We start from the raw sequence: 26,306 nt of genomic DNA on the forward strand, positions 1-26,306 counted from the left end.
CATTATTTAACAGCTTTAACCCAGTATCAGCATCAAAGATAACCCTGCAGCCTGATTACATCTCATAGCAAGCACCTTTGTACCAAGCAATGGTAAACTTGCTGGAAAGATCTCAAGCTGCAGTATGTGGAGGAACTGTGGTGCTTCTGCCTCAGCTCTGGTGTGTTGGCAGAGCTTGTGTTGTGCTTGCAGTGACACTCAGAGCAACACTGTGTCAGGAAGGAATTGCTCGTGAGGGGGTCGGTGCAGAGAGTTGGCACAGACCTATCCTCTAGCAAGGAAAACTTTTCACGTTGGAAGAAGTGCTTCTGAAAGCCCAGACAGTAAAAATCACAGAATTGTCAGGGTTGGAAAGGACTTCAAGGATCATCCAGTCCCAATCCCCTGCCATGGGCACGGACACCTCACACTAGATCAGGTTGCTCAGAGCCACATCCAGCCTGGCCTTAAAAACCTCCAGGGATGAGGCTTCCACCACCTCCCTGGGCAACCTGTGCCAGTGTCTCACCACCCTCATGGGGAAGAATTTCTTCCTGACATCTAATCTAAATCTCCCCTCCTCTAGCTTGGATCCATCCCCCCCAGTCCTATCACTCCCTGACACCCTAAAAAGTCCCTGCCCAGCTTTCTTGTAAGTCCCCTTCAGATACTGGAAGGCCACAATAAGGTCTCCTCAGAGCCTTCTCTTCTCCAGACTGAACAACCCCAACTCTCTCAGTCTCAGTAAAGCCAGATCTTGCTCTTGGCCATCCCAGGACAGACCTTTGCAGATACTCTGGGTTACTCAGGATGCTTTTAGCCATCCCAGTGAGGGGAACTGCACATATTTGACAAGGTCCCAACACAAAATGTGCAGCTTCTCAAGAATTTTACTATGTTCATTCATGCAGCATGATGCTGGCTTGGACTTCCCAAACAGCCTGAAGAAAATGGCAGCTTGTATCCAAAAGGAAGGCTGCAAGCCAAGTCCTTCAGCTAGGTCCTAACTGATGTTTGTCCTCAAAGAGAGCTGACAAAAGAGAAGAGAAACATGGAAGAAGGATGAGTTTTTTCTAAAAATAGTGTTTGTGAGTCCAGTTCCCTTCAGTTTACAATAGAAAACAGTCCTGCTCCTGTGCCAAGAACTCTGAATTTGCAAAATCCTGCAGATAAGATTAGCTCTTGATGAGCTGCAGCCATCCCTGCGGTGCTGCCCTAAGGTTTTGCACTGAGCAGCCTATGAAAGGACAGCCCTCAACTGAACAACTCTCCACCTGCAAGTCAGGGGCTGATCTTTGCTGTCTTTAGCCTTTCCCAGCTTTCAGAGCATCACTGAAAGTATTCAGTCTTCCCTTGAAACTCTGTAGCTGCTCCTTAGCTAGAAGAGTTAATTGCCAAGAACTTTACAATTGTCCTTCTGTTTCTCTTTACACCTCTCTTGATGCAGCTGCCTGGTCTGACCTCTGTCCCACTTTGTGAGACCCTTTTGGGAGCAAGGTACTCGTTTGCTCTTCCTTATAACAACTTCTCAATGAATCCTGAATCCTGACAGACCAAGTGAACAAAAACTCCCTGCAGCAGTGCTCGGGAGGATGCCCCAGCACTGGGACACTGGTCTGGAAACTTGGCTACAGCCAGCAAAGCCCCTGGTGATCAAGGCATGCCAGAGTCAGAGGGATCTTTCTTCTAAGATGTTGGCTTTGCAGAGACAGTGAGAATCATAGAATCATAGAATGGTCCAGGCCAGAAGGGACCTCCAAAGGTCATCCAGTCCAACCTCCCCTGCACTCACCAGGGACATCCACAACTAGACCAGGTTGCACAGGGCCTCATCAAGTCTTACCTTGAATATCTCCAGGGAAGGGGCCTCAACCACCTCCCTGGGCAACCCACCACCTCCCTGGGCAACCTGAAGAAGTGAAGAAGTGAAGCTCCCCAGTGCCAATGATTCTCTTTTTCTTTGGTTGCAGTGCTAACCTTTTCCTTGTTCTCTTCACCTGGAGGCCTTCTGTGCTGTTGAACAGCCCTCATTGCCCACCTCAAACTCCTTTCAATGATCATTTTATCACTTCACTAACTCAACTCTTAATTAATACAGACCTAAAAAGCCTTTGGCTGTGAGAACTGATAAACAGGAACAGAAGACTGACTTCCCTTTCCTTTCCATTTCACTGCATTCATTTCAAGTGAAACGTGTGAAAAGGACCAATGCTACATTTTCCATCCCCAGATATTAGTTTGTATCCTCCTTACTCTTTTCTTTTGAACATCAGCACCAGAAGTGATGCACTTTGATTCTTTTAGGCATACTTTGATGATGCTGCAATAAGCAGTTTATGGGGGGGAAAAAAATTAATTTTTTTTTTAATGGCAGCAGCACTCTGCTATTTCTCCCCTACTAAAAAGCAACATTTAATTCTTGAGTTGCAGATTTGCAGCAGTTGCTGTGGGTGGAGAGGCTGCTTATTTATTTGGTTGGTTCTTACTACAATGTACTGTCATGGCAACTGCACTGAGGGTGAATGCATCTGGAGGTAATTTATATCTGTCATATTGACTGCAGTAAAACTGCCTTGCTCAAACTTTTCCAGCCACTGGCCGAAGGCAAAGTTACCCTTTAGAGACCCAGAGGCAGCTTCTCCCTGGTAAACAGCTAAGACAGACACTGGGCAGATCTCAAATGGTTCTTGGTGTTTGGATGCCAAGCCTGCTGCATACTTAAATGGGGTCAGGTATCTTGGGCAGTTCCCCTGTGCACAGCAGGGGTTTCATCCTGTCAACACAGGAGGCAGCACCTTGCACCCTGCACAGGCATTGTATGGGCAGGCAGTGGCTAGACCTGGCCCTCCTGGCACCAGGAGGTATCACCACACCCTGCCCAGGCAAGCAGCAGACCCCTTGATGGAGGAGATGCAGCTTGAAGCTGCTGCACTTCACATCGCTGCAATCACAGAGAAACCAACTGAGATCTGCTTGAGCACACAGTGGCACTGGGAGGGTCCCTGCTGTAGTTTCAGGCATAACACCCAAGCTCAGCTACACATGGATGGCCTTCTCCAGCCAAGCTGTGGCTCTGAACATTGCTGGGGAGCGACACTGGAAGGGTCCTGCTGCTGCAGCACTGTGGCTTTTCCCAGGCAAGTGATCTGGACACACTGGAGAGCTCTGGCTCAAAGTGCCTCTTAATGTTGTGACTTGATCACTTTGTGAGCACACCCAAAGAGCTGTGAAACCCTGAGTTACAGCTGGGCAAAGATGACTGCAAGTCTGATCAAGTTACCTAGCCTCATCTTGCTGGTAGGGGGGAAAAATGATAGGATCACAGGATGTTAGGGGTTGGAAGGGACCTCCGAAGATCATTGAGTCCAACCCCCCTGCCAGAGCAGAACCATGGAATCCAGCACAGGTCACACAGGAACACATCCAGATGGGGCTGGAAAGGCTCCAGAGAAGGAGACTCCACAACCTCTCTGGGCAGCCTGTTCCAGTGCTCTGTGACCCTCACAGTGCAGAAGTTCCTCCTCATGTTGAGCTGGAACCTCCTGTGCTGGAGTTTATATCCATTACCCCTTGTCCTGTCACAGGGTGCAGTGGAGAAAAGCCTTAAACTTTGAGCGTCTGTGTGACTGCAATCATCACCTCAGCAACCAGGCACTGCAGCAGCATTTTAGAGGGAGCATCCCTCTGCATCACAGGGGACAACTCCAGCAGCATCCTTGGGCATGAGCCACGGAGGCATGTGGCTGCCTCCTTGCTTGCCAAGCCTCACCTCGGTCACTGTCTGGTCAGCACCTGGAATGGCTGCACTCTCCCCCCCCATCTTTCTTCTAGGCTGGACTCCTTTGGGAGTAGCTCAGATTGCCAGCAGCCCATGGTGGGACCAGCTGGTGAGGCAGACAGTACCTGTGTGACAGACAGAACTTCTCCAGATAAATCAGCACAGTAACAACCTGCACTATCTAATTATGACTAATTCACTGTTCATCTGCCGAGCTACTTCTGACCCTTTTGCTGTAATTCCTGATCTCTCACAACATTGATCAGAGATTTTTCAATAATTTAACTTTTCAGGGTCAGCTCTCCAGCTGGTGTAAATCAATGCATTTCCTTTGGCTTTGGAGCTGAGCAGAAGGGAGCTGTGTTGTCTTCTGCAGCAGGGGAAGTCTCCTTCATTTCCTGCAGCGTGCCAAAGCCTCGTACCCTTGGCACCTGCTTGCTCCCCCAAGTTCTTGGAGAATGTAGAGATGGGCACACAGAATAGCTTTGGATATTCCTCAGTCCTGTACAATTGGAAGCAGCATACATGAGCTTTAGCAAAAGAATATTTTAAAAGCACCTAAATCAGGTCCTCAAGACCACCCAGCCTTGTGCCAGCCCCGTTGGGCAACCGAAGCTGTAAGGAATTTGAGCTCAGCTGACCAAGACCCGGCTGAACTTTAATACATTTTTAGCCTAGAAGTTTTTGAGCTTTGGTTTGGATTGTTGCTTAAGGTAGAAAGAAGCTGCACAACTACAGGACAAGGGGACTTAATTGGTAGCATCTATTTAAGAGGGAGGCATTGGTGAATATCCACAAAACTACATCAGATACTTCAGCCAGAGATGCAGGGCACAGATGTCTCTTTGCCAGGACTGGGGATTTCAAGAGTGTGCCCCAACTGCAAAGCTAAGCAAGAGCCATAATATTTTCTTTTCTGGAAAGCTCTGCATCTTTTCTCCACGCTTGTCTGGCTCCACAGAGAAGTGATTGACTGGGAAAACAGGAACTTATGGGGAGATGCCAGCTTTTATTTGCTGCAGGAGGTTAAAGGTTCCCTAGAGCACAAAGGAGCTTTTCTTGTCCGGACAATCCCATCATGGCATACATCAGCACAACTGAGCTCTGCAAAGCTCAGAAGCAGTCAAGAGATGGCTGAGGAAACTTGAAATTAACTTCTGTCACACATTTGCTGGCTTTTGTCCCTGCACATCCTCACCTCAATGTTTGGCAACAGAAATCTACTAAACCAAACAGCAAGGGTCTGTGGTTTCCTTTAAAGCAACAGGGACAGCACCTCTGTCAGTTCAGGATCCCCAGATACCCTCCCAGCACAAAGCCTGACTTGATTGTGCTGCAAAGCGATTAACAATTATTAGCTATTGTGAGCTGATGCAGTTCCTTTCTTCCCCACACACTCACTCTGCTGTTTCCTTCTGATCTGCATTGGTAGCTTAGCTACTGTTCAGCTGAAAGGAAGGAATTTGCTAATACTTTCCCCAAAAGATGCCTGCAGTGTGGCTGCCTGTTCCAGCCACTAGCAAAGGATGGAGATGTTGACTATTGACAGATGAAACAACTTTTTCTCCTGAGCATCCCAAGAGAAATAACCTCATCATCAAGGTATTTCTTGTGTGTTCCAAGTTAAAAGAAAGGAAAAACAGAAAAAAAAAAGGTGGGGGGAGGGGGAAGTAAGGCTGAAGATCTGAAACTGGCTTCTGCTTCATCAATCATTCCCATTGGATTAGAGTTTCTAAAGGGCATCACTGGAAACAACAGATGGAGAACTGCTCAGCTGCAGAAGCTGGGGGATGGGTGTGGGAAGGTCGTCCTGCTGAGGGCTATGTTCTCTTTGGGTGTGAGCCAACCTCCCCCCTTGGCATTGCAGGTGTCAGCATCGCTGCTGGGCAGAGCACGAGGATGGCATCGCCATGGGAGCGCCTGGAGCCCTGCGGCCAGCCGGGCGCCTGAGGCCAGCGCCAGCGCCACGCCAGCTCCTCTCTCTGCCACCACCAGCCGGGAAGAAGGCACCAAAGGGATGGGCTGAACTTATGGGAGGAGATCCAGGGGCCTGTCGGGAGGCGTGAAGGGCCTGGGTTCAGCAAGGGCATGGCCAAAGCTTTCTTCAGGCTCCAGAAGTTTCTCCGTCGGACCCAGTTCCTGCTCTTCTTCCTCACAGCAGCTTACCTGATGGCTGGCAGCCTGCTGCTGCTGCAGCGGACCCGCCTGGTGATCCAGCAAGGTTCACGTGGGACCTCTGCGAGTCAGGCCCTGCCGGTGCTGGACGGGACGGCCGGGGTTGGCATGCTAGAGCCCAGGACACTGCAGAACCCCCGGCACGGGGCCAGGCTGCTGGTGGGCATGGACACGCTGCAGGAGCCAGCCCTGGAGCAGTGGCACAGCCCGCGGTGGCTCGTGTCCCGCAACGTGGAGCTCAGGCAGCTGAGGAGGAGGTGGTTTCACAGGTTCATCAGCGACCAGGAGCCCATGCAGACAGTGGGCTTTAAAGCAATGAAGCACACTGCTGAGCACAAAGGTAAGGGACGGACCCCTGCCCCGTTTCAAACCTCTTCCTATGTGTCTGCACAGCCCAAAGCCCACTCCTGACTTCCCTGAGCTGTAACTTCCTCCACAGAAGTGTTGGTATTGATTTAGTGGAAGCCCAGACAGTGAAATACGTCTCCCTAATTTGAATTATTTTCTCTTCAAGCAGGCAGAGATGAACAGTGATTAATTGATTTTCTTTCTCAGAGCAGGGAACACTTTCAAAGTGGGGTTTATTAAATGAACCATCCAAAACCACAGCATATCTGAGATCCCAAAGTGCCTCTTTGCTGCTAAAGCTTTCCGTACTAAATTCTGCTATTGCAAACACATTTGCTGTCCCTGCCCTGCCCTCTGTGACCACTGTCCTTAGGGAGACAAGGTGTGGGCCATGCAATCCTCTTGGATCAAAGAGAAGCCCCCTTGAGGAGCCCAACACAGCATCAGGATTCAAGCTAGGTGACTGACTCTGCTCTCAGGGCTGCAGCATCAAACCATAGCTTGCAATCTTTGATCCCTTGCCTCTTAGAAGAATTGTTCTTTGAGAAGTTCCACTGAGAGTGAGAAAGGAATGGGATCTGGATGACTAGACACCACATGGCTAAGCTGCTCTTTAGTTTGTTGAATAAATTTACCCAAACAAAGGGGCACCTTCTGCAAAAATCCCACAAAATGGGTGCCAGCTCTTGCCTCCTACTGAGGGAATTATCAGAAATGGGAACAAGAGGGTGAGAGATGGTGTGTGGAAGATGAGTCATATAGCATGAATCAGGCAAACCCTAACTGCTGGAGCTACCCGAAGCACCAAGCTGGAACTTCTCAAGAGTGCTCCACTGGCACTTCATAACATCCCATCAATAGCAGGTTCTGGTGGCAGAGGAGACAGGCTGCAAAGTGCAGATGTCCCCCAGAGAACCCCACTGCATTTCATGGCATGCCTCTAGCACATAGCCTGGGTGCTCAGAGCTGAAGAACAGCCCCTGGACAAGCATGAAACATGTGACTCAGTCTGGTGTAGGGAAGCAGAAAGCCCTGGGGAAGGGTTCTGTCACTATTCCTATCCCTGGCCCCACTGGGAAGGGCTGGACACAGACACTGCCAGCTCTCACCAGGCGCTGCTGCTTCACTCAGCAGACACCCTGGTCTCAGCTGCCCACTGGGGGATGTTGACAAGGAGGGTCTGGGGAGATGCAAGGGGGTTATGAGGGAGAGCAATGTGATCATAGAATAGAATCACAGAATCATGCAGTGGGGTTGGAAGGGACCTCTGAGGATCATCCAGTCCAAGCCCTCCTGCTAAAGCAGGGCACCCACAGCAGCTTGCCCAGGATCACAATGGCCTGGGGGGGCTGGAATCTCTCCAGAGAAGGAGACTTGTGGGCAGCCTGCTCCAGGGCTCCAGCACCCTGACAGCAAAGAATTTTCTCTTCCTGCTCACAGAGAACCTCCCAGGTTCTTGTTTGTCCCTCTTGTCCCTTGTCCTGTCACTGGGCATCACTGAACAGAGTCTGGCCTCATCCTCATGACCTCCACCCTACAGATCATTGTATGCATTTATAAGATCCCCTCTCAGGCTGCTCTTCTCCAGGTGGTAAAGCAGGGCACACGATGGGATGTGCTGAGAGTCACATCTCCACCCTGCAGAGGCTCCAGCAGCACTGGCAGTTTGGGACAGTCCTCACAGGAGGACGCCTATGAGATGCTGCAGGGCTGGCAGCAGCGTGGGAGGGATGCTGGGAGCAGGGTGACGCTGGTGTGCCAGCTGGGCTGCCCCTGCCTCCCAGCTCAGACCCTCTGGCCCCACACATTGAGTTTGCTGCTGCTACTGGTTTGAATCAAAGCATCCACATGGGAAGCCTCCAGTAGGATCTGCAGGTGTGGGACTCCCATCTCCTTAGCAGTGTGCTGTGGGTGTGCATTCACAGCTTGGGAATCTTCTAATTGCATGTTTGCACATTACCAGTGAGCAGGTCTTGAGATCTGCTGTTGTGTTTGTACCACTTAAATGTTTGATTTATTAGCCTGCCTCCAAAAATCTCTCCCCAAATGGCTTGAAGTTTCTTTTTTTCCCTGTGGATTATTTTCCTGTTAATACAATGCTTTAGATTTTCATTTTTCATTATGCTCTCTTCCTGTCCACAGCTCGTTATTTCATTTCCTTGTGTTATCATCTCAGTACTGCTACTCTCTAAAATCAAATTTCCTTTCTTCCTTCATATTTTAATGATAAAATGTACTCATATACACTCAACTGCTGTATAGCAGTGGGGACTCCACATCATCCTTCCAAACATATTAAAAAAAATGGGCTGGGGTTTTTTCTTTAGAGTATTTTGTTCATGACAACAAAAACAAGACAAAACAAAAAAAAAAAAGGGAGGCCTAACACAGGATGCAGTCTAAGGGAAATATTTATCTTTCATATGCTAAGTAAAGCACAACATATTTTAAGAGAGTCATTTGCACTGGAGAGAGAGAGGGAGAGATCAATGTGATAGCTGCAGAGTGCTGCCTACTTAAGACTGAAGTTATCTTTCCATTATAGCTTTAATAGAACTCCTCATACCCACAGAAAATTGATTGTGTAAAATATTTCTCTTGCATCAGCTCATTATCAACCAGAGATTTTCAGGAAAACTTGGGAGAAATCCAAGCAGATTTCTCCAAGTTTATTCTGTGTGGAAGGCTCCCTCCTCCTTTACCTGTGGAAGGCTCTCTCCTCCTTCACCTCAGAAATCCTCCACCAAAAAGATGGAGCTGAAATGGGGGCTCCAGGGTAGCTGCAGGCTCTGCAAAGGCAGGAGTGCCTCCAATAACCCAGGCAAAGAGCTGAGTCTGATTTTCTTTCTGCTCACTTCCAGTGGATCTTTGAGCTTGCCCCTTCAACAGCACCTACAGAGGTGTGGTCCCACAGACAGGTCTGCAGGGCAGCAGGACCCTGGGATCCTGGCAGGTTCTGGCAGACCTAGTAGAGCTTTGCTTGAGACATAGGGCACTGGATGGCTGCTGGGTGGTTTCCCCTCTCCCCATCTCTGTTGCCTAACCCTGGTCTGGCATGCACACAGGCACCTATGTGGGATGCTTCAGCGATGACTCGAGGGAGAGGACGCTGAAGGGAGCTGTGTTCTACGACTTAAGGAAGATGACAGTGTCCCACTGCCAGGAAGCTTGTGCTGAGAGGTGAGTGGTATTTCTTCTACTGCATGTTTTCTCATCTCTGACAACAAGTGCAATGGAATTAGGACTGGCAAAAGCATGCACAGGTTAAACACAGAGCATCTGCAAAAGCAGTGATTATCTGATACCTTCAGGCATGGCATAGCTCTGCTGCCTGGCTCAAAGTCACTGTTTCACTGCTGCTCTGATACACAACAGGTTGCACTAAGCAAAAATGACTATTTTGTTAGATATTTGTCAGCTGTTGCCCTCTAGCCCAAGTCTTTGGTCGCAGGAGGCACTGGCAGCCTGTGGTGCCTGCTCCTGGAGCTGGCATGGAGGCAGGGAGGCAGCGGTGGGTGGGGGGAGAGTGCCCTGTGCCTGCTGTTCCAGCAGTGGCTCTGCCTTGGCTGGAGCATTTGGCAATGGCCTGTCTGGATCCAAAATGCCCAATTAACAGAACGTCTGGGAGGGGATTTTCTTCTCTGTTACTCTAAACCAGTCTAGCTAGTTTCCAGACCCAAAGGGGTGGCTCTGGCTGTCACCTCCATCGACAGTGGCTGTGGCACTGGGTGGGCGAAGACAGGAAGGGCACAAGCCTGCCCCGGAGGAGGCCACGCTGGTCCCCAGGGCTGGCCGTGTCTGGAGCCACACACCGGGACAGGCTCCTGCCTTTGCTGGGTGTAAACTGGGGGACAGAGAGGGCAGCCATGCCAACGGTGTCTGGCTTTGCTCCCGCAGGGCGTACGCCTTGGCGGGGCTGGCGTACGGAGCCGAATGCTACTGCGGGAACCAGCTGCCGGCCAGCGCGGCCAAGCCGGAGGAGTGCAACAGCGAATGCAAGGGCGAGAAGGGCTCCGTCTGCGGAGGGGTCAACCGGCTCTCGGTCTACAGGGTGGAGGAGCTGCGGGCAGCGGCCAGGAGACGTAAGTGGGCGGGCGGGCGGAGGGAGGCTGCCGGAGGGAGGCTGCCGCTGTCCCCCGGGGAGCAGTGCCGTGTCCCCGCGGGGAGGTGCCGTGGCGGTGCGGGCTAGCCCAGCGCCTCATCCCGCGCCCTTTGTCACCGGAGTTGGGAAGAGCAAAGGACGAAGGTGCCCGTGGGGCACAGTGTCCGTTTGCTGCTGGTCTGCTCCCTGGCTCCCTCCCTGAAATAGCAGCGCTGCCTTGGGGCTGCAACGTGTCACCGCGCAGGAAACAAAACACAGTGCAGTGCCTGCAACAGCAGCAGAATTTCAGCTGCAAGTCTGCCGCCTTTTGCTTCCACTGCAGAGGGACAAACCTGCCTGCGTTCAAGAAACAACCCTGAGAGTGGGTGCCTTGTGGTGGGAGGGCAGAGAGGACCTTGTATCGATGCCACCCTGGGCTTGGGGATGACCCTAGGCAAAGCCAGTTCTGTGTGACTGCAGCAGGAGAGCCGGGAGAGGCCAAAGGGAGAGGCCAAAGAGAGAGGCACACCAAACTCAGTCCTAAGTGAGAGAAGTTGCACTACAGAGTTCTGCTCTTCCAAGGACTCCTAGTGACAGCTGGGATTTTTCTTTCATCTGTAGATGACAACACTTCTTCTGCTTGTCCTTCAATTAGCTACCATGGGAGATAAAGCTTTGGGCCAACACAAAGCACATAAAATATCTAAGCAGCTGAGCAGCCTTTACTTTTGGCAGGCTCACCAGACTTTACAGATGTTATTTGCTGAGAAGCAGCACCAAGACCTTAGGCTGTGCCAGTATTGATGGTACTTCATTTCTTCTTAAAGACAAGTCAAGGTTTGTACAAAAATCCACCTACCTACATATAAATTATATATCAAAGGTACACAGACCTAAATTGCTAGTGTCAGGCTGACAGGCACGTTGGCAGGTTTCCCAGGACATGCATCACTGTTTAAGTCTTCAGCATAAAATCTATATCCATGTTGCACAGGAAAAGGCTGCACTTTTTTTTTTTCCTCAAGTATTAATGAATTAGTCATCAAATTAATCTAGCCTGGAGCTAGATTAGTATTTTGTTTGCTTTTTGTAACACCTGATTTTCGACTGTTTGAAGAATCCCACTGACACAAGCTGGCTGAGGGACCAACAGAAGCATTAATCATGATGAACAAGAGTGTTGGAAAGTAACTCTGGACCTGCAGCAGCATCTCTGACTTAACTCTGTGCAGTACAGAGAGCAGAGCTCACTAAGGCTTCTGCTTGTGCAGAGCAGATCCAGTGGCACCTCCACTTGAACCTTCCCAGAGCAGATCCTGTGGCACCTCCACTTGAACCTTCCCAGAGCAGATCCTGTGGTATCTCCACTTGAACTTTCCCAGAGCAGATCCAGTGGCATCTCCACCTGAACTTTCCCAGAGCAGATCCTGTGGCATCTCCATTTAAACCTTCCCAGCCATGGGTTTGCCAGTTCCTCTCTCCATCCTTCACCTCTCCCTTCCCAGCCTGGCTCCCTGGGCACCACAAGCTGTTCCTCCTTAGATTGGTGCTGGCTCCCAATGGAGAATCTGGGCCCTTCTGCCAAGAAATTTATGCAGAACCAAATTTTTCTTTCCAAGCTGCCCTGCTTCTCCCCTGTCATCTGTCAACTACTGTTTCCCACAGCAGTTCTGGTGAGTGGTTTAAGGTAGCCAGTGGCTGTGGACCAGGACTCAGAAGACCCAACTTCATCCCCCACTCCACCTTTCTCCCTGCTGGTCATGCTAAGCAAATCCTAGCAGCAGAGAGCTAGTACAGAGGCATGAAGTGAAGGCATTTTCCACTTTCCTAGAGCCCACAAAGTCCTCAGAAGTGTCCTGCAACACACAGGCTTTGTCCTTTCCTAATCAGCCACACCAGATTGTTCTCCTCATTACCATTATTAGTTCATCATACCTGATGCCAATGCACAGCCCCACCTGGGGCAGTGAGTTCCATGGTGGCTCTGGGGCTCGATTGGCTCTGGCAGGGGACATTTCTCCTTTAAGCAGGAAGGAAAATTGTGTTGCTGCTTGGAACGAGTATTTGGGCCAAATCCTGGCTTCAGTCACAGTGATGCACAAAACAGAGCAATTCTGGCAAGCTCAGTGGTGTTTATACAGGAGCAGGTGAGATCAGAGGCTGCTGCCAAGGACTTGAAGGAAGCTCTTCTCCCTGAGCAGCTTACAAAAGCCTGATTTAGATTTTGAAGGCAGCAGCAAAGTCCCTTGGCCTGAAAAGAAAGCGAGGGGAAGAGGAGAGGGGCAGCCTAGCAAGCCAGCAGCTGGGCAGGAGGACAAGTCCCTGGGGTGGCTTTTGGGACTCCTTTGAATTCCTTTTCTTTTCTGGCACAGATCATGGGAAGCTTTGTCGATTTTTATCAGGGCTTTGGAAGTCTTTCAGAGGGAAGCATGTCTTCAAAAGAAAGCTGGGACTTGCAGACAATAGCAATGCCCTCCACTGGTGGAATTTAATTGAAAGTCTTTTGCTGCAGCCCTGCTTTCAGTGGTCACACAAAGCTAAAGGCCTGTGCTCCTTTCAATACCACAGGCTTTCCACCACATCTTTCTAGTGGATCTCATGGCTTCTGTGATTCTGTTTCTCTTATTTCTACAGCATTTGGGATATAAAACTTATTTCATTCTTTTTTTTTTTCCCCTTTAGCTTCTGAACCTAATATTGTTCTTTGTGAAAGAGGCAGGATACTATGGGCATTGTTTTTTCTCAAGAGAAACCTATTTCCTATCCCTGCAGGGAGGAATGTTATCTATCGAGGATGTTTTAGAGCTCCAGAAAATTTAACAGACACCTTCCCAGCCTCTTTGATGCAGCCCAATTTGACGGTGGAGATGTGCTCTGAATTTTGCTCCAAGAAAGTAAGAACAGTTCTCCTTCCACATATTTTCTTCTTCTTCTTCTATTTTTTTTTCTCCTTCCTTATTTTAAATTTTAATCTGCTGAGGGAACAGCAGAGAGTAGTGCCTTACAGCTCTGAATTTGTAAATGAGTTTCTAAAGGACAAAACTCAGAGTAAATGCCCAGAGATGCATCAGTTCCAGCCAAGAGCACCAGAGCCACCAGCACCAGGCACAAGCAGGGGTTCCTTAGGGCTCCTCACAAAACTTCCAGGCTTCCAGAAAAGCCATGTGCCTGAAGGTGCCACTTGGCATGAGGCACCAGGTACATTTTTATTCTAGGCTATGTTTGAGGGCCAGGATGCTGATTAATTTCTCAAACAGAGAAAGGCTGCTTCATTGTAAAGGAAAAAAATTCTGTTTGCAGGCTGGAACAGAACTACTCTGCCCTTGGATCAAATCTGTAAATAGTTTCTGACAATGTCATCTCTCATTCACTAAGCAAATGTTGGCTGTTTGGGCACAGATGGCACATGTGTTGGATTTGACTCCTTATCAGAGGAGGAACACTGGGGAAGAGTGAGAGATAAGCTGCTCAGCAGTCCTGTCAGGTGCTCCCAGACTCCGAAAGACTTTTAAAAGGCAAAAAGTGTTGATATGGAATAGGTGGAAGTAGATGTTCTGTGCTGAAAGAGCCCCAAGTGTCCCTCAGCTGTTCTGTGGCCATGCTGGTCACAGAATCATAGAATGGGCTGGGCTGGAAGGGACCTACAAAGCTCATCCAGTCCAACCCCCTCTGCACTCAGCAGGGACATCCTCCACTAGATCAGGTTGAATATCTTGCACCACCTCCCTGGGCAACCTGTTGCAGTGTTCCACCACCCTCATGGTGCAGAACTTGTTCCTAACATCCAACCTAAATCTGCTCTTCTCTAGTTTGAAGCCATTGCCCCTTGTCCTATCACTGCAGGCCCTGCACACCAGTGCCACTGGGAGAGCCAGGGGACTGGGAACCCAAGGAACAGCCACCTTGTAGCCCAGCATTGGGTACTGCTGTCCTGTTGCCTCAGGGGCAGCTCTCTGGCTGCCCTCATCCCTCAGGATGGGTGTGCCAGAAGGACCTGGCATCGCATTTTCCTAAAGAGTTTTTCCAGAAGTGTGCAGAGCAGCTCTCAGGCCCTCTATCAGCCCCACTCCACATATTCATGCTTTGCAGACCTTGGAGAAGTCAGGCTAGCAGACACCCTTCTGCCATGGCTTGGCTTCTTTCTATTTTTAAACATGCTTGCAGCAGTTGCTGGGTCTGAATTTCCTTCTTGGCTTAAATTCTTCACGTTTAAGGGCAAGTTTCCCTCACACAACCTCTGTTAAAACCAACTGCATAAGGCAAACAGCTGCCCCCTCAGTCTGGGGGAAGAGAAGTGGAAGTTTAACAGATGCTCCAATTCAAAAGGCTCATTTTGGGGGGTAAATAAGGACAGGTTTTTCCAGGTGGAATTATGAGCTAAGCACTGCAGGACTATTATAAAATTATGAGTAATGAAAAAACCCAGAATGTTGGGAATTCTCCAGCTTTCCAAGGCCTGTGTCTGAAGCCCAGCTGTTAAGAGCCTGCTGTGTGCAGAGGCAGCAGCAGCAGAAGCAGGAGCTGAGGCTCAGCTTTGATCTTGCCAGTGGCTGGGCACAGATCGATTTCTGTCTGCACAGCAGCACCCCTGGGCTGCGGCTGCTGCTGCTGCTGCTGTGCCATCCATGCACTGATTTATTTTCTCTCCTCCATAGGAGTTTCCCTTGGCAGTCATCCCGGGGCAGGAGTGCTACTGTGGGTACCCCACCGGGCGCTTCCCGCTGCGCCACGGTGCCGACGGGCAGCTCTGCAGCGCCGGCCGGGCTGGGTACTGCCAAGTCTATCAGACACCAGTGCAAGGTATGGCCCCAGCCTCGCTCATGGGTGGGCACCTTCCCCTTCTCTCATTGAGCAGCACAACCCCCTTGCCTCAGAAATGCAGTGACTGTGCAGGTGGGACAGGGCAGAGCCTGGGCAGGCTCACCCTGAGCTATGGAGCACCCTGAGGACCCCACACTCTGGTTCCAGTTCTGCTCCTTGCACACACCTGGTCCCTGTGGCACACAGCCACCAAGGCAGCTCTGCAGACTCTCATTTTGCTCTGCCCATCTTCCTCTAAAACAGTCATCTATGTGCATCTTTCAAAGCCAGAAAATAAAGCAGAGAGTAAGGCTCCAATCCAGCAAACCACTTAGGTGGCACCAGCAACTTGATCCACGCAGTGATGTGCACTGAGTTGAGTGAAACTTCTCACAGGCTTAAAATTAAACTAATTTGGTGCTTTTCTGAATTGCTGCTTGAACTCAACACCCTTTTTTCCTCCCCCTCCATCTCCCAGTTCAGAGGTAGACTGCCCACAATAGCACATGAAAAGATCATGCAAGAAGAACACCTGCTTTCATGAACTTGCTACTACTTCCCACATCTGTGTAGATCAGTAGTAGCAGAAGACAACCTCCCTTGGACCATGCTGGAACTTTCTAGCCATGGTTTCATTCAGAGGCTGCTTTGAAGAATGAGGAGAGTAATTCCTAATTTATTTCCTGGCTTCTTGTTGAGTCATCACAGAGTATCAGCACTGGTTCTCATCCTATCCTTGTTTTTATTGGCACACTAAGAAAGAAGGGTAGGATTTAGGGATGGGAAGCAGATGTCTCACCCCTCTGGGAGAGGAATGCAGTGTGGGCTGCTGGCTGCCCAGCCCCTGGGAGAGGAGCAGCAGCACAGGGGTGTAGCTGAAGCCCAGCTCCTCTCAGAACTCACCATTTCCAGGTGTAATGGCATGGTCAGGGTTTCACTGAGGAGTCAACCTGCCAGGGACATAACTCTTAGCAAAGGGGCAGCCAGGGGCTTGCATCACAACTTGCTGGTGAGTGCAGGGGTTTGCCACACACAAAACCAGCAGAAAACTCTTCTGAGGGTAAGCTCTTTGGGCTCTTCTGGCTGCATTAATTTTGGGACATAGCTGACAAGAGAACTGGACTTGAATTGATATCCTGTATTTGTAAGAGAGAAAAAAGCAGCAATAAACCCTCCACAGAGCTGTCAGTGGAATTAGTAAATGTCACAGTGCTAACAGTGAGAGACCCAGAGGAGGACCACAAAGATGATCCAAGGGCTGGAGCACCTCTGCTCTGAGGACAGGCTGAGGGAGCTGGGCATGTTCAGCCTGGAGAAGACTGGGAGGACCTTAGAGCTGTCTTCCAATACCTGAAGGAATCCTACAGGAAGGCTGCAGGGGGACTTTTCATGAGAGTGTCTAGGGACAGGACAAGGGGGAATGGTTTGAAGCTGAGGGAGAGCAGGGTTAGACTGGAGCTGAGGAAGACGTTCTTCAGTACCAGAGTGGTGAGACTCTGGAACAGGCTGCCCAGGGAGGCTGTGGCTGCCTCCCTGAGGGCGTTCAAGGCCAGGCTGGATGAGGCCTTGAGCAGCTGAGTCTAGCTGAGAGGTGTCCCAGCCCATGGTGGGGAAGGTTGGAGGAGATGATCTCTGAGGTCCCTTCCAAGCTGAACCATTTTGTGATTCTATGATTCTGTACCCTCTGTGCTCACAGACACTCGCTGCACGGACAGGAGGTTCTTGGCCACCAAGTCCAAAGGCTTTGTAGCCCTGTCCAGCTTCCCTGGGGCTGGGAACACCTGGGCTCGGCACCTGATCGAGCACGCCACAGGCTACTACACCGGCAGCTACTACTTCGATGGAGCCCTCTACAACAAGGGTAGGCTCTCCAGAGGGCTGGGGTGCAGAGTCCACCTGAGGCTCAAAGCTTTGCTCACTCATTCACTCACTCTGGTGTCTGCTTGGAGCCAGCACAGCCTGGGTGTGTTTAGCAGCATCTGAACATGGTCACACCTGGCACAGATAGGGCAGGGCCAGCTCCAGCACCATGCTGTGCCTGGCAGCTGCTTTCACAGCCTATAGCCAGGCTTCCACCTGCACCTTGTGCTCATCACCTGCACTGGTGCTGCTGGGCATGTGCACAGCTCCCAGCCAAGAAGCTGGTCCTGGAGACCAGCTGATTAAAAGTAGTGAACTAAACTCTGAGGGTGAGATCCTTCAGTCACACCAGGGCTGTACTTTGGAGTGTTCCTGATCGCTCTGAGAGGTCAGTGCCCTGGGGAGCCACACTACTCACAACCCCCAAGCACTGGCCCTATGAGAAGCAGCCCTTTTGCAGTGAGGTGCTGAGCAAGCCATCCCCAGGGGAGGAAAGCCAGGCTCCCAGTGCGTGCCCCATGCCCTGGCACCACCACGGGGTCGAGTGAGACTTTCACAGCAGCCTTGCAGCCCTGTAGGGAATGATTCAGAGCGTGGCAGGCGAAATCCAACAGCCCTGCCTTGTAAACCAGGTTTTAAAGGGGAAAAAGACCACTGGAGAAGCAGGAGGACCATCTGTGTGAAGACGCACGAGAGCGGCAGGACGGAGATCGAGATGTTTGACTCTGCCATCCTGCTGATCAGGAACCCCTACAAGTCGCTGGTGGCCGAGTTCAACCGCAAGTACGCCGGGCACCTGGGCTACGCCGCCGAGCGCGCCTGGCACAGCAAAGGTGAGCCTGCCCCCAGGCTGCCCCTGCAGGCTTCACACCCTGCCCTCACAGCGTGCCAGCAACAGGCCTGAGCGTGGCCCTGCAGCCACAGGAGTCCCACTGCGGCAGAGGTCGGTGCCAAAAGCGCTCAGGGCTGCAGTGTAGGAGTGGATGTGGCCCTGCACTACATCCACCACCAGGGAAAGGAGGGTAGCACAGCAGGGGTGCTGCAGCCACAGGTGCTGGTGGCAGAGCAAACACCTCCAGGTACAACACCCATTCACCAGCCTGTGTGGGGTGCAGAAAATCTGCCCCTGCAGCAGGCACAAGAAATCCAGTGTAAGGTGTGGAGCACTCAGTGGAGCACAGCCTGCCCTGAAGGGAATTTTACAGCACTGCACAGGTGCTGCTGCACTGCAGATAAATAAAGGTAATGGCAGTAAGGGGACTTGAGATTCAGTGTTCCTTGAACTCATGCAGAGACTTCAGAAGGTGCCTGCCCCACACTGTGCTGTCCCTGGCCAGCAGGATGGGGCAGCTGTGACCTCCTCACTGCAGCTGAGCAGAGGCTCCTGCATTTCTCCTGCACATCGTAGGAGTTAGAGCTGTGCTTTGGCAAACCACACAGCATGGGGCTGGGGGGAAGCCTCCTCTGTCACAGCATATTTCTTTCCTAAGTGTTATCTTTCATCAGCACAACTGGACAGCTATTCATCAAAACCCAGACAAAATAGCCCTTAGAAAAGAGAGAAATTCTGGAGGGAATGGCTTTCCTCTGCTGCAGAGTACAAAATGTTACATTGAAGCCACAAATTCTCTTTATCCAGCCCAAAAGCTTCAGCTAGAACTGTCCTGATCCTCAGGAAATTAAATTATCACAGACAGCAAATAGGGATTGAGGTGTCATTGGTGCCCAAGGCAAAGGTGGGAAAATAATTCAGTCAGTTTTGTCCCCATGGTCCTGGCGGATGACCTCACATCCCTCCCATCTGCCAGGAACAGAACAATCTTCCCTGCTAATCCTATTTCCTTCTCCAGCCTCCTGGCAAGGGTCCTGAAGCCTGCCTGGTCCAGGTGACTGGGGGCAGCAGGGTTGAGCCTTTCCTGTCCCCATGCCTGGAGCTGCCAAGCCAGGCTGCTGCCCCCCCAGCAGCCAGCCATGCCACGCTTCAGCATGTACCCCTGCAGCTGCAGCAGCTCAGCAGGACCAGTCTTGGTGCACAAGATGATGTCTGGGAAGCTGCTGGAAGGCAGCCTGGCTCCCAGGTTGTCATTGTGGTGTTTTCTGTCCCCAGAGTGGCCTGATTTTGTCAACAGCTACGCCTCGTGGTGGGCCTCCCACGTCCTGGACTGGCTGAAGTATGGGAAGCGCCTGCTGGTCGTCCACTACGAGGACCTGAAGCAGAGCCTCATCCCCAAGCTGAAGGAGATGGTGGAGTTCCTGAACATGACAGTGACAGAGGACAGGCTGCTCTGCGTGGAGAACAACAGGGATGGGAATTTCAAACGGTCTGGTGCTAAGCAAAAGGATTTTGAGCCATTCACCCAGGAAATGAAAGATCTTATCAACAGATACATCCTGACAGTGGATGAAGCCCTGAGGGAAAGAAACTTCACAGGGCTGCCCAGAGAGTATGTGCCAAGATGATAGCCTGGCAGCACTCTGCTGTTTAAAAATAAAATCTTCTTTTTCTAAAGAAAAAAAAAAAGACAACCAAAAAACCACCAAAAAAAAAAAAAGAAAGGAAAAAAAGAGACCAGAGCTTTATAGCTATTAAAGCCAAGATGCTTGTGGAGGCTGCTGAGCAGTGCAAATTCCCTCCACTCCTGGGTGTTCTTCAGGGCACTAAGTGCTCCAGGAGGCAAGCAATGAAGGATGGAAATTGGGTTATAAACCAAGGCAAAAAGCTGTTGGGGTCTACTCGCCCGTGCCCTGCCCTGCTAGGAGTCTCACAGGGAGCAGCCCTGCCCCTGCAGCAGGCACCCATCCTGCCTTCTGCCCCTGCTGCCACCACAGGGCTGCTGGGGCTCTGTTGAAATGGATGTACCCCAAGGGAGGGGCAGAAGTCTTGGCACTGAAGTGTTTTCATCAGAGCAGTTAAGAAATTCAGTTGCTTGCTGCTCCATGCAGCCCACAGCTTCCTTCTGCTGGGTTTGCTGCTTGGGTCACCTGCCACAGCAGTGCCAGAGGGGCAGGGAAAGAAAAGCACTCGGGATGCTGGGCAGAAAAGTGCTCCAGGCCCAACCCCAGGCATCCCTGCAGGAGCAGCATGGCCAGGGCCACACGAGCTCTGCAGGGAGGTGGGGGCACAGCATCCCCCCACAGCGAGGTGCATGGCTGGGGACCAGCAGAGAGAAAACAAATCCCTGTGTGTCACCAGTCCCAGACTGACCCAAGATCTGGCCCCAGAGGGGTGGGAGAAGAGGGAATGCCATCCATGCTGTGCTGAGCATGGGTTTCTATGACTCCATCTCTGCACCAGGAGAGCCATGGTGGGGCACACTGGGGCCAAATGTCACCATGCTTGGTGCACTTGGTGCTAGAAGCAGCTGTGGCCAGGCAGCAGTGACATGAACCTGGACAGAGGGCAAAGGGGATGAGCCCCAGCCCTGCCAGCCCCAGCACAGGCAGGATGCCACCTACCACCCATGGAGGAAGACTGGCAGCCCAGCCTGAAAAACGTTAAGCTGCTTACAGTTGCTGTCCAGAGCCACCCCCAGCAGCAGTGTGGTTTGTTCCATCCCATGCTGGGCTCTGAGTGTGGTGGGAGCACAGTGTGGGATGGCCTTGTGGCTCTGCCTGTGGGCAGGAGCTGCCAGAGCAGGTCTGAGGTGGTTAAACCACAGAGCCAAAGGGGCTTCCCTGCTGCAAGATGCTTTTGTGGTGTGAAATAAAGGATTCCTCAAAGACTTGATTGAAACCCCTAGTTTGAATAAAACCAGAAGTTTCTGTAAAGGGAGCAGGACTCCCTCTGTTTGTGTATCATTGGTGCTTTACAAAATACAGGACACAGAGCACACTTTGGCCTGAGTCTCTCCCTCTTTGTGCTCCACGTGTGGCTTCTCCTTGTGCTCAGGACCCTGGGGCTGGCACAAGCCTCGATGGGAGCTCTCATTCCCCATCCCAATCCTCAGCAGCGCAGGGAAGTGGCACAGGATTGGGGCTGACTGAGCTGGCTTGCAGGGGAAGCTGAGATGCACAGCTCGAAGAGCAGCAACTGAGTCAGGATGCTGCAGGACCAGAGAAAGGCAGGTGGGGAGAAGATCACAGAAATGCTGGCTTTAAATAGCACAAGTGGCCACATCTCTAACCCTACACACACCCTTCCAACCACCAAGCTGTGGTGGGGAGTGTCCCACAGCAGCAGCTTACTGCTGAATGTTAGATTTTATCATTTCTGCCCTGTTTCAATGGAACATGGAGGGGGAGATGAAGAAACTAAAAAAAAAAAAAAAAAAAAAAAGAAAGAAAAACCCCCAAGCAATTTCCCTGCAAGGCAGGTTTTCCTGCACTCAATGAGCTCTGTGCTTAGCACATTGAGCTTTAATTAACCAGGATGTTTAGTAAAAAAAAAAGGGCCAAAAAAAAGCAGCTCTCATGCCATTAAAAGCCACGTTGATGTGCACTCCACGTACATCTCCCTTGGTTTGTATTCAATAGCAGCATATTAGGAGCAGAACCATGCCTGCAATTCCCTCAAGCTTCCCATTTGCTATAGGAAGTTAAGGCTGTGATGAGTCATAAGCAGGCAGCCAGAACAAAGCAGAGATGCTATGCTTGAGAAAGGAGGGGAGATGAACACTTGAGTTCTTCCAAGTGAACAACTGTCACAAGAAACAAGTTGGAATCAAGATTCTCTGTTAAATTGCAATCACAGTTTGTCCTGCTGCTCTCTGCAACCCAGGCAAGCTCCATCCTGTCACTGAGTAGTAGCTTGGTTACTTTAGGCTTCTTTGGAAGTTGAGGCTGCTTCCTTCCTGAGGGTGTTCAAGGCCAGGCTTGATGAGGCTGTGAGCAGCTGAGTCTAGCTGAGAGGTGTCCCAGCCCATGGCAGGGAGGTTGGAGTTGATGATCTCTGAGGCCCCTTCTATGATTTTTATGTCTGTGACTTATACACTGAGCAGCATTCCCCAGGCACCCCAATAGCAACAAGCCTGGTGGCTCCAGGTAACCCCACCACAGTGATGACAGTGGACATGCTCCCTGCAGACCAGGCCTGCTTTGAAGGTGCCATACACACATTTTACAGACACTCTGTAATGGCACAAACCCAAACCCAGGTTTGGCCAGGCCTGGCTTGAAGACAGAAATAGCAAGTCCCTCTCTCCTGTCAAAGGCAAGGTCCAGAACACAGACACAGGGTTGGTATCTCAGTTACAGATCCACCTGCTCCTCACATGCACTCTTCTAGAGAGGACAGGAGAAAAACAAAAAAGAAAGCTGAAAAGGTTAAGCTGCCTAGGAGCAGAGGCCAGTATAAGAGAGGAAATAGGTTTGCTTCCTGGAAGCCCAGTGCAGAGCAAAGCCTTCAAAGCTCTGCTGGAAAAGCATAAACATCATCACCAGCCTCTGTCTGCACCTCAGCCATTCTGCACCACTTTCTTCATTTTTCATTAAACTCATTTCTACTAAAACCTATTATTCACTGCTAAGACCAAGCTACTACTCTACTACAGCAACATTAACCTCCATAAAATAATTAAAGGATGGATTATCAGCATGGGACCTTAGGTGTCACCTCCCTGGAACCTAATGTGCCTTTCAAAGGCCTCAGCTATAATGAGCTGTTCAGATCTGGACAGTTGAGTTACCACTTTTCTCACTTGTGACATTTATTCAGCCAGAAGGATCCAACTTCTCCACTACATTACTAATCATTTACTTGTGACCCTGGGGAGCTGCAAGCAATCTTTAAGGGAAGCTATCCCTTTGAATCTCCCTTTTATATTAGCATTTAATTACTCCAAGAACTTTCCAGATGTACAAATTATAATGGAGTGTAAAGCAGCTCTTCCCCTTTGAACCACAATGTCTCCCAGGAAGGCATTTTTTAGCCTTCTTCATACTCAGAGCAGCAAACACATCTCTCTCTCAGCATTTGGTCTTGTTCCTTACAGCTTCCATTTGTCTTCAATTAATGGATCTTGGCTCAGGAGCCTTTCTTATTGCAGTACTCAGCCTACCAGCCAAACACCACAGTCCAGGTCCAATCTGCAGGCCTCTCAAGTGTCACCAGAACATTGTTTTCCATACAAACACCCAAGGAAACGCAGGACACACATCAGGAAGTCTATCATTCCTACGCTCAGGGCATGGCCATTGCTGTGGCTGTGGATTTTTGACCAAGCTGTGTGTAGAGAAGAATGGCTGCTCGTGGTCATGTGAAATGGCATCAAGCACTCCAATAATTGAGATCCAACTAAAGTGCAGTATTAAAACAAAATGTTTCATGCAATGGTTGAGATGGTGTGCCAGGCACAAAGGTTTTTAATTAAACCAGTTCTAATTAATGCTAGCTCATGTCATCAAGCAGTCTGCCCCCTGCCCTTTACCACAGAGCTGCCTCTCTCCCTGATTTTGGAGCCTGCTCACCCCCTCCCTGCCCAGGGGAGAATAATCTGCAGTCGCCAGCTTGGCTCCAGCCCACTCTGACAGCAGCAGGCAGGATCTTTTCTGATGTTCAAGGCCCACCAAAGCCTTGGTGAGAGCTGCTACAGGTCCTGTCCCAGCAGAGTGAATAACATCTGCCTGCCTACCGCTGTCTTCAGCAGTGCCTAATGGGAAGCACTGAGGTTTGCAGGCAGGAGGTGCTGGGCGACTGCAAGCTCTTGCAGTTGTGGAAAAGGAGAATGATTTTCTGGCGTGGACCATAGTGGAGAGATCTTTCAAGGTCAGTGCTGCCTCAGTGGGGTGGGTCAGCTGCGCTGCTGCATGGCTGGAGCAGCTCCTGCAGATCTGCAGCGGGTGGATCACAGCAATTACCGTAAAGCCGCTGCAGAGGCAGAACAAACGACCACAGCCTTCGGTGCTTTAAGATCTGTCAAAGGTCCGCATTAACCTGGAATGCCTCTGAAATAAAGCACTTAGCAGTGCCTCAGGAAAATTATCCAGCTCGTTTGGTAGGAGAAAATTCATGTCACAATGGATAAAAGATACAGATAGGGAGGGAAACACCTTGTTAATGACAAGAACATTGCTTTGACGAGTAGGGTTATAAAGGAGCCATCGAGAAGTGAAACTGCATCCTTCATGAAGCATCAAATATGCTGGAAAATAAACCAAATCTTCCATGCTGCCTTACCCTATTAAAATGATGTCCTGGAAAATTGTCCAATGTATGCAAGCACTGCACAGCTGACTGCAGGGGCAGCTGGCCCCATGGCCCTCACCAGGGGACCTTCAGTCCTCCACACCTACCGAGCAGCCCTGGGGGTGCACAGTGCCAAGACTCCCATCCATACTCCCAGCAGCACCACACTGAGCAGCCACCAGCAGGGAGGGTAAGTTCTGGCTGCGTTTCAGCCACCGGGCACCGACGGAGGATTTTTTTTCATTAAGACCATGCAGAACATTTGTTTCCTCCCAAACTGCATTGCTTTTGCAGTCACTCATTTAAATGAATTCCACTGTGCCTGGTTTTTGCCTCTCCTCATTCCAGCAGAGACTAAATTAAGCTTTGAAGTTTAGTGAGAAAGCCCCAACGGCATCAGACTTCAATGCTATTTCCTGAATGCTGGGGAATTAAAGAAAGGGGAAGGGCGAAGAGAAAAGAAATCTCTCTCCTCTTTTATTGTTTTCTACAGCTTGATCCTGAAATGACTGACTTTGAATAGAACCTCAGCGCCTAACTCCATGCATTATTCATGTGTGCTAAACCATGTAAATACAGCTTTCAAAGGTTAAAATAAAACTCCTTCCCCTATCCAGGTTACAATTATTTAATATTGTGACACAGCGACTCACATCATTAATATTAAACAGCAGATGGGGGCGGGGGAGGGAGGAAGAAAAGTGACCTAAAACGAACGGGTACTTTTCTCCTCAGTGTGGAACATCTACACGCTGCTCAGAGAGCTGGCAGGCTACAAATGTGCATGAGGTTCTCAAAAAAAAAAAAAGGAGGGAGGAATTGAAGCATTTTAACGTTGCATTAAAAGGTGGAGCTGCCAGTTTGCCACTGACTAAGTGTGCAGTCTGTCAAAATGTCCATCTGCTGGGGCTCTCCTGGCACAGTCAGAGTCTTAGGGGAGCAAGTGGTGCTATTATTGCTGCTTTCAGGAACAATAATGGCAGTTGAGTCCGAATTAGGAGATAAATTAAGAGTTTGGAGTGATTACCACAACATAAATTAGGATGCACCTGGAGTACACCTAGCACACATGAGCCTGGGCTGGTTTAAACCTGTGTTCTACACTGCACAACTTGTGCACAGGGAAACCTGGAGAGGCTCTGAAGTTTAGACAAATATCAGTCTCAAGGAGTAGAGAAGCTGATGGAGGTTTGGCTTTGTTTGGTTGGGTTTTTTCTTGCTTATTGGTGTTTTTTATTATTATTATTGAATGGAGAAAAAGTCGTCAAGATTTCATGGAAACTGAAATAAATTGCATGGAAACTAAAATAAATTGCACCTCAGATGTAACAAACCAAAAAATGAAAAATTTATCAGGGGAAATCAGTCCCTTCACATCTTGAGATACCAACACAAAGCTATTTCTAAAGCCAAAACACCTCTGCAAATTCCCTGCTCAGTCTCAAAGATGTCTTTTCACTCACCCCTGTCATGATCAAATTTCCTGACTGAAGGCTGCAGCAGGCCAGGGTTTGGTGTGTGCATTCATTGCTTCTAACATTCATTCAGAGTAGAGAGACAAGAGAATTTCTGCCTTTGACAACTCTCTTCCTGCTGTGATCAGGATTAATCCTAATTGCCAGGGACAGAAATCCTGTTAGGCTCCCCAGCCCAGCAATTTGAGAGCACAGGATATTCCCTGGGGCTCCAGCTTATTATCTAGTGCTCTGTTTAGTCTGGCTTCAGTTTTGTGTTGGTGCCCATAACTGGTACCTAAGCACCTCTCAGTTAATTACATGGCTAAGAAAGATCAATGAATTTCACTGACTCCCCAGTTCTCCCACTCAGGTGGCTCAAGCACACAGGGGAGTGGCAAGCTACCAGCTATAAGATGCTGACAGAAGCATCCTGCATCCTCTTCCTGCTCTCTCCAAAACCACTTATGGGAAAAGGCCACTTTCAAGTGTCCCCAGTTAAGAAAATAGACTTGGGGAGAGGGAATAGTTAAAAAAATGATGCAGCTGACACAGCAGCATTCACTGGAAAAGATTCCAGTTCAGACACATCAGCTTCACAGTTTGCAGTTTGTGCTCCAACAGCACACAGATAGATGCTAAGTGTAAATACAGCCAGGCTGGGAATTGCTGAACATTAGCAGATATGCAAAACAACTTTAAACAGAC

At 50.1% G+C, this 26,306-nt stretch overlaps 1 protein-coding gene across 2 annotated transcripts; it reads left to right on the forward strand.

The window, feature by feature from the left end:
* Nucleotides 1-5,845: 5,845 nt before the first annotated feature.
* WSCD1 (WSC domain containing 1) lies at nt 5,846-19,481 on the forward strand. Of its 2 annotated transcripts, XM_054394323.1 has the most exons (9): nt 5,846-6,079; nt 6,128-6,272; nt 9,346-9,460; nt 10,178-10,362; nt 13,134-13,255; nt 15,017-15,161; nt 16,858-17,022; nt 17,654-17,854; nt 19,129-19,481. In XM_054394323.1, the coding sequence occupies exons 1-9, from the start codon at nt 5,846-5,848 to the stop codon at nt 19,479-19,481; spliced, it is 1,665 nt and encodes a 554-aa protein (XP_054250298.1). The 2 variants fall into 2 exon arrangements, with proteins under 2 accessions (XP_054250298.1, XP_054250297.1); XM_054394322.1 differs by having other exon boundaries at nt 5,846-6,272.
* The last annotated feature ends 6,825 nt before the right edge of the window (nt 19,482-26,306 follow it).

The sequence above is a fragment of the Indicator indicator genome, chromosome 30, assembly GCF_027791375.1.
Source record: "Indicator indicator isolate 239-I01 chromosome 30, UM_Iind_1.1, whole genome shotgun sequence".
Lineage (NCBI taxonomy): Eukaryota > Metazoa > Chordata > Aves > Piciformes > Indicatoridae > Indicator > Indicator indicator.